This window comes from Gossypium hirsutum, chromosome A09 (assembly GCF_007990345.1).
Source record: "Gossypium hirsutum isolate 1008001.06 chromosome A09, Gossypium_hirsutum_v2.1, whole genome shotgun sequence".
NCBI classification, from domain to species: Eukaryota; Viridiplantae; Streptophyta; class Magnoliopsida; order Malvales; family Malvaceae; genus Gossypium; species Gossypium hirsutum.
The window spans coordinates 69,091,907-69,104,082 of NC_053432.1; the positions used below are offsets into that span (position 1 = coordinate 69,091,907).

The following is a 12,176-nucleotide window of genomic DNA, read 5'->3' on the forward strand; positions in this document are numbered from 1 at the left end:
TCTAAAAAGTAATTTTATTGAAGCTTTGGATGGATATAATATTATAGTAATAACTGTAATATTCAATCTCAATTAAAATGACTACTTACTTCAACAAAATTGGCCATATGTATTTCCTTCTTGCAATGAAGCATATTTGTGTTTTTAGTCCAATTTTATCCATAAATATTTTATGATTTGTATTTAAAAATATGTTTAGTATTTAGATAAAAGTAAGCAAATTCTTTTATTTATTTCATTTTTTTCTCTTTTATAAGACTGAAACAAATATTTTGGTATACCGCCTGTTTACCATATTTGTTAAGGTACAGATTTGTGGGCCTTTTACGTGCTTTCAAAGAATTCCCCCACAACTCATAATTATCAGATACAGAGGGAGGTTTGAAAAGCTAATAATCAACTTACAAAAGCCTACATTCAGCCCCTCAGAAACTTCCAAGGCCCTGTTCCTGTCCCTATCCTGCAAATACACCACATATTTTTTTACTTTATTGTTAAATACCAATAAGTGTGTATTTCTTTCTAACTTTTTGAAAACAGTCTTTAAATAATCATGTCATAGCAGTGAAAATGGAAAAATTACCTCCAAAATCCAGCAAAAGCTCGAAGACTCATATATATCGTCAGAGATATCCAGAGTCCGATGAATCCATGAGTGGATGAGAGAATACATAAACATATAATGCTGACAATAGCTACAAGAACCTGTCAAAATAAACATTGTTAATATATATAACTTCTCTTTATGTGTCCCTTTTAGAACAAGTTTTGGTGATTATCAAAAGACTTGCCAACGAGAAGGCTGAATATGCAAAATCAGATGCTCCAAAGTTGACACCGTCAAAAACAAATGCTAAAGAATTGATGGGCTGAGTAGCTGCAACAAACTGAACAAATACAGGAAATTAACGTTAATTACTTGCCGGTTTTCGGGTTCAGAACTTGGAACGGGTTGAAATTGGTTATAGTACTTACTGGAATGCCTGTACCAATGAGGCGGAGGACATCGACATCTTTGGTAAATAATTTTGCTCCAAAACTCAGTCCGCCTCCAAGAATGACAGCAAGTATCAATCCTAGAACCAATCCTAGCTGCACCACATATACATGGAGTTTTAGAGGAATCTCGTGCTAGCGAAAGGTCATGCGATGTTTATGGAAATATGAATATGATATACATCACCTGCAATACTCGAGATGCCGTGGCTGTTGCCTTCTCATAGTCCTTTCTTGCGAATGAACTTGCAAGTATTGCCTGAAAGTGTGAGAAAGCCGTTAAGTTACACTAAGAACTGAAATCTGAAACAGCATAAGAGCAGCTATAAAGCAGTTAAATTAAGATACAACTTTAGTCTATGTTTTGGTAACATAAAAATTACCACCACAAGGGTGTAACTTGTAAATGACCAAACGAAACCAGTTGTTATTACCTGTCCCGCAACAGCCAATCCATCCGCAAGAAGAGAAGTCGCCAACCAGACCTGCAAGCATACTTGAAATGCAGCCATTGATGTTGATCCCAGTCTGGCAGCCATTGATGCTGAAAGGGTGATACAGAAGGTAACAGCCATAACCCTTATTAACAATAGGAAACCTGGATCCAAACACAAACAATGAGGGATCAGTGATGGTAATCTGATCAACTCAAAGTATGAAAAGTTTTTGTTTGAATTGAAAACAATGTTAGATGTTTGAGAACTTGTAGAAGTGAAATTAAAATTACCATTCTTTAGAAATCTACCAAAATGAAGATGTTTTAAACTAGGAGGTAAGAGGTCAACTTGACACATTAACTTCCACAAGAGTATAACGGAAATGAGGTACCTGCAATAACCATAGACATTAGCAAAAGTCGTTACAATTGCATGTATATATAATAAACCGATTGTTGGACGATGATTTGGATGTAACTTACTGAGATATTACATGAGCAATGGCTGCACCACTGACACCCAGACGGAAAACAAACATAAATATTGGGTCTAAAATGATGTTTGCTATATCTCCTGCCACTGAATTTACGAAAAGAACCATTTAAAACAGTCGGTAGATGGTACATGGGCAAAAAAAAACTCTTAAAGATGGAGAATGTATTGATAGGATATTGGTACCAGTGGCATATAAAGGAGTTTTTGTGTCTTTAAATCCTCGAAAGACACCTTGCATGGCTAAGGAGAGAAGAACGGCAGGAGCACCTAGTGACCTTAAAGTCAAGTACTGTTGTGCAGGGTTTAGCATGGGTGAATCCTACACAAATGGGAAGATATGCTGTCACTGATATTAAGAAATTGAAAATTAAACTAAAAAATAAAGACAAACAACAAACATAGAGGTTCAAATCAAGAGAATGTAGTTTATATTTCAATCTGAGTACTTACTGAACTGATTCCCATGAAGTTCAATAGAGGTTTTGCTCCAGAAATCAGGAATAAGGCTTGAAGGAGACCAAGGATGCCACCAATAACCAGTGCTGATGAAGCTGATGGGATATGCCTTCTTTCCGGCTCAATTTTAACGACATCAAAACTGCTTCCAAGTGTTTTTGGCTGATATGTACCCTCGATACATTCTAAATATTGGAACAACACAGAATTACTAAACATTTTCCATGGTACCAATTCAAGTCTAAAGGATTTCAAATGAAACTGATCAGACCAAAAAACTTGGATCAACTTGATCTTTGATTTGGAAAAGGAAAGCAGCACCTTTTTGTGGTATTAACTCATTGCTTTCAGTATCTACACAGGAACCTGTTTCCACGTAATCACTTTCTTGTGCTTCAGAGCTCACTCTTCCAATTGTATCTTCCTCGGCCACGAAGGAGGTCGTGACGCTAACAAGGGGGAATATTGCAATTCTTGAGACTTGATTGAATAAGGCAATAGAGACTCCTACAGCAGCCAGTTCCACAGCACCTACATGTATCAAATAAACCCATGCTTGCTAAATCTTCCCATCCCATGTAAAAGAAACAGAAAACACTTCAACCAGAAGATAAGAAGTTAAGTGTAAAGAAAGGGCAGGCATTTTCAGGACAGAAATAATAAAGAAATTACCTATTTGGCCAATGAATGCTGTGTCAACAAGAGAAGCAATAGGGTCGGCTGTCAAAGCCAGTGCCGCAGGCAAAGCAATTTGTGCTATCTCTGATCCCAGTTCGTCCAGTTTGAAAACATGTCTGCTCATATAATTGCAAGATACATCGGTTAAGAGAAACATTACATAAAGAAACTAAGTTTTCAAGTCTTTGAGACCATTGTTGTGCTCTGAAACAGAGCAAAGGACCCAATCAAAACAACAATCCAGACAAAAAATGCAAGCAAAGCATATTCTGGGAAACATGCCTGACATCCTTGAAGAAAATGAAAATGGGGTATCTCATCTTAACACTAGATGGATATAGATCATCTTCTTCAGTCATCATTTCTGCAGGACTGAGTCACTGAGCCCTGTATCCTCTTGATTCTATCACCTAAAAAATGATGAATTCTGAAAATGAATTTGGAATTTGAAAAAGCTAATACTACATCTTAGAAACCTCAAATGCCCCATCAAAACAAAACAAAACAAAAGAAAGATGTTGTTTATCAACTCACCACCTACCTGAATTCAGCAGTAGAAGAAATATCTAATTACGCACACACACTGTCAATTAAATTGACCGTAAAACAGGACGTAAAGATTTCACCAACTATTTCTGGTGGTGCCAGAGAGAAGAAAGAGAGGAAAGACTAGCGTGTGGTGCAGTCTAGAAGGATGCGTTCCTCTGGTTAGAAAAGAATACTGTAAATTCCAAGTAGGCCCATTGTCCCACTAAAAGGGTTGATTCTCAATGGAGATGCCAACAAATTTGGTTTAGAAGTGTCAGTATCATATTCAACCCATTTGCACTAAAATCCCCAACGGTGTCGACCGCATGCACATGAAAGTTTGCCAAAGTGTGCCAAGTGTGGCATGCAGAAAATTACAGAGTGGAAACCATTTTTACAGTCATAACGTACAATTAAATTATGCTTAGACCGGTACACGAATGCCCGCAGAAACTTTGACTCTTTTTTTCTTAGCCCCTTAAAAGGTTACTTTCAAAAACATTTATGTGCCACGAAAAATGACGATCGTAAGTATCGAAACAGGTATGAAATAAACTTGAGTTGCAAAAGTACTACACCTAATTATTGCTGTTGCAATAGAAGAAGGTATATTTTAAATGAAAAATAAATTAAAAGTTTAAAAATAAAGAAATTAGTATAAAATTAAAAGCAAATTACTAAAATAGTTTCTCATTTATTTAGTGATACAACACAAAAAGAACCGTCCAATTGAGTCGATGATACCATTACATTACTTAACCAGGATTGTTTCCGTGGAACTATATGTTTAAGCTGAATTATGGTAATTAGGGGTGAGAAAAACTCGATTTAATTCGACAAAATTAAAAAAAATTAAATTTCAAGTTAATTGAACTGAGTTATTCGAATTATGAGTAAAGTAGACCCTCGGAATACTTTTTCGGTTGTGCAAACCAAAGAGAATGATGACTTTGAGTTGTATCAAGTCTCCTTCGCTACTATATATTAGGATATGTCATATTTGTGTTCTTATTTATCTCTTTTTTAGCCATCCTAGCCATCTGGTGTTTTTTGGTTTTGGACACAGCATATATCTGTCAAGTGGTTCAAATTCAAGATCTTTCAATGCAATAGTTATATGACAAGTGGGTCTTTTTTTCGAGTTTCGAGTTCGAGTTCGAGTTGAGTTGAATTTCACAATTTGAATAACAAATTGGTGTAAATACCATTTTAGTCCCTGTCAATTTTGAAAATAAGAAAAGTGGTCTCTTCTCAACAAAAATTACAAAAAAAAATTCAAAATAATTTTTAAAATTCAAATTGTTTATAAAAATATCAAAATTTATATTTTTAAATTTTTTTAAATTTTTTAAAAAATTCTAAAAAATATATAAAAAAATTTAAACTTTTAAAAATATTCTAAAATAATAATTTTGGAGACCTAATGATTCAAATTTATCATACTTAAGTATCTTATTTTTATTATTATTTTGCTTTGAAAAAATTTTCAAATATATATGGTTTCAAATTTATGTGCTCTAATAAAGAATTAGTTATATTGTAACAATATTTTTATTTGACATGTTTAATTTCACTCCACTTGAATTGACTTGATTCGAAAAAATTTCAAATTGAGTTAGGATGATAAAATAAGATTCGTGAACTCAATTAACTCGAAATTTTTTCACTCGGTTTGATTCGATCAAACGCTCACCCCTAATGGTGACTATGGTAAAAAGTAGTTATTTATATTTCCTTACCGATAGGTCAACAATATCAACTTGTCTTCAGTATGCATATTGGATTTTGATCTGAATGTAAGCTTGGTCGATCCATATAAGTATGGCACGACATCGACATCCGATGGGAATCAATATAGTTTACCTAATCTGAGTCCAAATTATGAGATACAACATTTGGTATATGGATTTGAACTTAGATTAGGTTTTCAAGAGAGTAATGTAGAAGTTTTGGTTTGAAATTGACAACAAATGTGAATGATGTTGATACTAGAATTGAGGATGTACCATAAGAGACTACATATGATAATGTAAATGTAGATGAATTTAGTGATCCTAATGCCAACGATTTTCCCATGACACCAATGACCAGGAAAGAAATGATGATTTTAACAAGGATGTTTCGATTGTAACTCCTACAAATGTCTCTCGATCTGGTGGACCTATACACGTTGTTATACCATACCTACTGGACCTTTATCCTATATGTAGAGCATTGCCATAGATGCAATGCATGCCTTAAAAATTTATCGAATATCTTGGTATATTATTGAGGTATATGATGAGTTCGACTTCAAATTTCAAAAGATCTGCACATTTATAATTCCCATCAAAGGAGGCTTGTGTAGTGGCCATCAAACACTACAACATTAAAGTATTGGTAAACTACAAAGGCACCATATCTAATCTGACATTGTATGTTGGTGAGTGTCGAAGGTTAAGGGAAGGGTGCAAGCGGAGAGTTAGGGTTTCATTATTGAAAATGATACAGATTTGGGAGATTCAAAAATATAAAATACCTCATGTATGCATTGTTGCACGGTTGACACAAGATCATAGGAAAACTGGATTGCATAATGCATAATGCCTTTGGAGAAAACAAAGCTGACAATTTCAATCTTAGTCTTGATTGTTGATAGTAGTTTTGATATTAGTAGATCATCTTATATCAAAAAGCTTGGGTAACTAAACGAAAGTGATCTATGATAAAATTGTTTGGTAATTATGACAAATCATAAACGATCTACAAATATAATTGGCTACAATGCAAGAGTTTGTTCCTAGAACTAAGATGGAATTGCAAACTCTCGATCCATATAATTAATTTGACCAACTAGTGAAAAGAAATAAAATATTCCATAGATTGTTTTAGACATTTAGGCCTTGCATTAGGGAGTTTCCTCATTGTAAGCCTATTATTCAAATAGACGAGACTTGGTTTTACAAGAAATATACACACCCCCTTCTTATTTCTATTGCGGAAAATGAAAACCAAAACATATTGCTAATAACCTTTGCCATTGTTGACAAAGAAAACATGAAACAATACGAGTTTTTCTTCACAAACTTGCACAGGCATGTTGCTAAAAAAGATATCATATGCTTGATATTTAATCAAGCCAAAAGGATTATAATTGAGATAATGCATTCTGGAATTTTATGAAATTTTATTTATTATATACGACATATTACATGCAACTTCCACAAAAATACCAAAATCCTAATCTACGCAAACAAGTTGTTAACATGGATACATATTTAATACTTTTCAATATCGTATGTTTTAATTTAATGTTTTCTTGCAATTGTTAACTAAATGTGAAATTTAACAGGGTATGAGCTTTAAGAACCTTGGTTTTGTCGAAGAATAGTGATATTACAAGCTGAAAAATCAAACTCTAAGGTTTGGTTGGATGACATCCCTAAGCATTATTGAACTCAATCATATGATGAAGGTCGATGTTACAGTCATATGACTATTAACCTAGTGAAGGTTGTAATTCTATTATGAATGGGGCACGTCATCTACTAATAACTGTTGTGTTCACATCAACATATTATAGATTGGAGACATTAATTGTTGAAATGGGGGAGAAAATAAATCCGGATGGTGACAATGAGACATACCTTCTCGGAGACTCTAACCAAAGTGATGGTTGCCAATCATAGAAAAGAAAACTTGATGATGGTGCATATATTTTCAAATGAGAATAAAACTTTACAGATGACTAAGTTTATTGGACAACATACATGTATCCTGACTAGGTCACACCAAGTTTATCTTTAGCGTTGGTGGTGCAATTGTGAGAGGTTTCAAGCATTATTGTGCCCATGAACGCATGTTGTGGCTGCATGTGCTAGTGTCAATGTTGGTGGCACGCATTATATTGATGATGTGTACAAGCTTTAACACATTTTCTGTGTATATAAACATGAATTCCAAAATTTTATAACACTCAAAATATCAGGTAATCAAAATATTGTAAAATATAAATGCTAACATCATTGAAAAAATTACAACAGTAAAAATATGTGCTTTGACGGAGTCATGTGAGGTGTGAATTGTTGGAATAGTTTTCGTCGACGACTAAGCTATGCTTGTCAGTTAAGCAAAATGTATTCACCACCCAAATTGACTCTATCATTCACTTGTGTTGTTGTATTCGATAGTGCGACATATACATAATTATTAAGAAAACTACAATAAAGATAAGTTATGCCATTAAAATTAGGCAGACGACCAAATGATGCCAAAGTCCAGGAACTTCCAAGTGAGGCGTATTATGAAGTCGAGGCATACAACGATGGCAGTTGTTGCGAAATATTTTGAACAAGGAAAAAAGGCCTAAAGAATATGTTCCCAACATTTTTGGTTCGTACAAACTTCTTTGTTCGAAACCATACAATAACTTTTCCCAATGGTAAATAAATCCAATGGCAAAATTTTTTCCAACGGCTAATTTATTTGCTATATAAACCCAAATCATTTTCTTTCGCATTCAAATCTCAGTCTCTCAATTCTCTCAACTATTTAGTTCTCAATTTTTCATTTAATTTCTCACAAAATCTTATTGTTTTAAATTTTATATTTCGTAATTTCTTTGATTTTAATTGATTTTTATAATGACAATTTCACTTATTTGTTTGGATGACAAACACATTTTCGACGTCCAATTACAAATGGTAAAAAAATATTATTAATTTTTAAAATTTTAATTAAATTCATTATTAAGTTGTTAACATTATATAATCAAATCGAAGATCGGATTTTAGAGACGTACATACACAATTTAACTACGAGGGCACTGTATGTTATTGAACAACACTTGCAAGAGGTGGGTTTCTTGCATGTGTCTCATATACTCGGGGGGACTAAATTGGATTCTACACATCTCAAAGCTTTAATGGAAAAAAGGAGACCCGAGACATACACACTCCATCTTCCGTGCAGTAAATGTACAATTACACTTGAGGATGTAGCTTTACAACTCGGTTTACCAATGGATTGGCTAGTTGTTACTGGGCAGTGGGAGTTGGCAATTGAGCACAATTTGCAAGCAACTATTAGGCAAGGTGCCAAACAAGTTTTTTGGTAGCTAAATAGCGATGAAATGGTTCGAAGACAATTTCAATTATATCAACAACTCCGCGAGTGCCGTTGAAAGAGAACAATACGCTTGAGCATTCATCCCGAGATTAATCGAGGGTCTTCTAATCCCAGATAAATCTTGAAATCTAGTACATTTAAGGTGGCTTCTACAACTTGTCGACTTGAAAGAAGTGGGAGGGGATCAGTTGTATTGGTGGCATTGTATCAAGAGCTGTATTGGGCAATGAAATCACAAAAAAAATTAAAATCAGTGGTTGTATACTGCTTTTCTAGTCATGAGCATGGTATCGACTACCATTTTTATGTCCCCGAGTAAACACCTCTTATGTATTCCCACTTGTAATAAGGTAAAATTCATTTGATAATATAGTTATTGTAATATTTTTTCATTATTATTTTTTGGAATAACATATTATTTGAATAGGTGGAACAATGAGGCGAGTCATGTAGGTATAAAAGACGAGCTTCAATATATCCGACTACTGTTAGATTAACGATCGGAAGTTTATGTTAGTTTTTAAAATTTTAAATTATATAATATTTACATAAGGATTTAAAAATTAAAATTAGGTACATAATAAAATTAATAATTTTGTATTATAATTTGAATGGATGTTATACGCTAATTTGAGAATTCAAGAATGCGTCTCGATTGAATTTTTAGCCAATTGCAATATCTGGCACATTAAGGTGTCAGTAATAGTTTTTGCGATAGTCAAGATGCACAAATCCGATTGAGTGATGCGCATTTCGGGTTTAGGCAAAGTATTTTGTCGTCATTCCAGGGTATCGAAGAAGGTCGACTTGCAGAGGAGAACCGATGAAAATTAGGCGAAATTCCATGCCAAATATATCTACATGACATAGTTTAGGCTTCACGGTAAGTTATATCTACCGCTGAAGGAGGAAATGAGTAGACAATGTTATCATAAGAGGCCAAAATGACCCTACATGAACCTTAGGTCAAGAGTACATGCCTCAATGGAGTACCAATCATCAGCTCCAACCCAACACAAGGCACCGATGAGTGCACCACCTCCTGATCAATATGGTTCATATTATTATTGTGGTTTCACTAACCTATTTTTTTACACAAAAACCACATTATTTACTATTATATAATGCATCAACACCTTCTCTACGTGTATTTTTTTGCACCACCTTCATCCCCAACACCATGTAGAGCGTTAACGTCGACAACAACATCGACGTATCCACCATCTCTGACAATTCCAAAATTTAATTCGCAACCGGGTTATGCGACACCATACACTTATCCATCGATAGCGTCGCAAACACCCCTCCATCATTGTTATACTAAGGTGGCTCATCTTCGCAACCACCTGTTACTACAACATAAAATATACGATGGCAACCTAAGACCACAAGACACTTAAGCATGGAAGAACGAGATAAAGATGAAGAATATGAGGAGTTGGAACCCCAACTACGAAGAAATCCTCGCAATTGATGCCCACCGGGTTGTGGTACACATTTGGGTCGATGACGCCGATAAATTTTTTTTTAATTATTGTCATGTAAATCATTATTTTCTTTGTTAACTTTTAATTTGTATTCTATTAAAAAAATTTCATCTTTAATGTACTTATTCCAATTATATATATAAAAAAAAGTTGTTCTATTGTATTTTACATCAATAATATACCTATTTACAATCTAAGAAAAAAAATAAAAAAATTTGCGTTATTGTATTCTATTGTATTTCATATCAATAGTATATACTTATTTATTTACAATCTACAAAAACAATAAAAATTTTGTTTATATTGTATTCTACTATATTTTACATAAATAATATATCAATATTTACAATTTACCAAAAAATGAAAAGCAATAAAAATGAATAAATTGTTTGTTTGTTTGTTTTTGATGTCTATAAAAAATGAAAAAATGTTTTAATTAGGTTTTATCCTCAATGTTGCCCCCAAGTGTGGACATGTTGGCTTAGTATGCCTTGGGTTCCTACAATAATTGTATAACCTCGGTTGGTCTATCCTCTCCCAAATATTCATATTGCCGTATGTATGAGTAGAATTCGGTTGACTTTTTGACTTTCGACGCAACGTAATATTCGGTACCAACTTGAATAGAGCGCTTGAGATAGACGACCACATACTTTCATATGGGACTGGTGGTTATGTGGTCTTGGGTTGAAGTATAACTTGGACCTATAGTTGATAGTAGTTATACGATTACAAGTTCAAGTTTCATGATATCGGAAGAGGATGATTTATAAATCCTGTACATAAGTTTGAGATTAGAATTATAGGGAACAACTAAGGAGTTTTTCAATATAGTCAACTTATTTTTTAACCTTATTGTCCATAACTTGTGACAAAGTTGAGGGCAAAAGGACTTTCAGAGGGAGAAGCCTAAGTTGCAATGCGATGGACTTTTATGGTGATGGTTTCATCCTCAGATGACAAATGAAATGTGTAGGTCTCCGAGCATCGTCACATCACCGTGAACTCAAATATACCTTAAAATAATCACAATGTCTACCTCAAACATAAATACAAATAAATCTTTCTTCCCAAATTTTCAACAAAAAAGAAAAAAGAAATAGAGAACGCATCTTACAGGAAGAGTTTTCTGCTAAGGTGGCAACAAGGGGGTTGAAAGTGCATCCTGAAGCGTTTTCTGTTCCTCTCTTCAAAATCGGTCTATTTCCCTAAATATAGAAATAATTTAAATCCCTAATTATTTTTTAAAATAAACTTTTTCTTCAATTTTACCTGTTAAGATGGTACTTCTTGCACAAAGTTGATTGAAAATAATTTAATTTACATATTTTTTAAATCATAAATTAATTATTATTTGCCCCCCCCTTTTTTTAACTTACACTTTCATTTATTATATTTATTTTTAGTTTATAAAGAAATTTAAATATCACAATTATATAACATGAAAGCCTTTTAACACGAAAACATTTAGTGGATATATTATTAAAATTAAAATTTATAAAAGGAAATATAAAAATATGAAGACAAAATATTAAATTATAGTATAAGAAATTTTTTAATAGTAACCAATATTTTGTCTCAACTTTATTTAAATGATATAGTTTATTAATTAAATTAAATATATATTTGTCACAACTGTTATTAATGAATTTGAAAATATTATTAAGTTGATATAATTGATTAATTTTGAATTGAATTCTTGAAAAATTATTAATTAATATTTGATGAACTGATTTATTAGGTTGATTTTAGGAAAAAAATGCATATATGAAATTTAAATATATTCATAAATTTTGTTCAGTATTCAATTTAATTGTAGACTTCTTGTATTAAACTAAGTCAACATAACTTTATTCAAATACAATTTGTCTCATAATTAAATTTATTTTACGAAACTTTTGGTATGAAACTAAGGCAGCCTAACTTAATGCAAATTAGAACCTGTTCTAAAATTAAAATCATTCTATGAATTAATATATTAATCAATTTTTTA

General features: G+C 32.9%; 1 protein-coding gene across 3 annotated transcripts; it reads right to left on the reverse strand.

Annotated features, from left to right (window-relative positions):
• Nucleotides 1-213: 213 nt before the first annotated feature.
• On the reverse strand, nucleotides 214-3,807 carry LOC107889337 (protein DETOXIFICATION 42). Of its 3 annotated transcripts, none has more exons than XM_016813713.2 (14): nucleotides 3,604-3,807; nucleotides 3,345-3,472; nucleotides 3,057-3,178; nucleotides 2,706-2,915; nucleotides 2,379-2,569; nucleotides 2,112-2,247; nucleotides 1,916-2,012; nucleotides 1,724-1,824; nucleotides 1,431-1,594; nucleotides 1,184-1,255; nucleotides 976-1,092; nucleotides 792-887; nucleotides 584-705; nucleotides 214-460 (listed from the first exon to the last, which is right to left on the reverse strand). In XM_016813713.2, exons 2-14 carry the CDS (start codon nucleotides 3,422-3,424, stop codon nucleotides 418-420), a joined length of 1,551 nt encoding a protein of 516 aa, XP_016669202.2. In that variant the 5' UTR covers nucleotides 3,425-3,472; nucleotides 3,604-3,807; the 3' UTR covers nucleotides 214-417. The 3 variants fall into 3 exon arrangements, with proteins under 3 accessions (XP_016669202.2, XP_016669204.2, XP_016669203.2); XM_016813715.2 differs by having other exon boundaries at nucleotides 3,597-3,762; XM_016813714.2 differs by lacking the exon at nucleotides 3,604-3,807 and having other exon boundaries at nucleotides 3,345-3,568.
• Nucleotides 3,808-12,176: the final 8,369 nt, after the last annotated feature.

Excerpts from the sequence above, each read along its gene's own strand:
- LOC107889337 (XM_016813713.2), bottom strand. The coding sequence starts at position 3,424 with ATGATGACTGAAGAAGATGATCTATATCCATCTAGTGTTAAGATGAGA. Across the intron at positions 2,013-2,111 it reads AACTCCTTTATATGCCACTG|TGGCAGGAGATATAGCAAAC; the intron begins GTACCAATATCC and ends TCGTAAATTCAG. Across the intron at positions 1,093-1,183 it reads CGGCATCTCGAGTATTGCAG|CTAGGATTGGTTCTAGGATT; the intron begins GTGATGTATATC and ends TATGTGGTGCAG.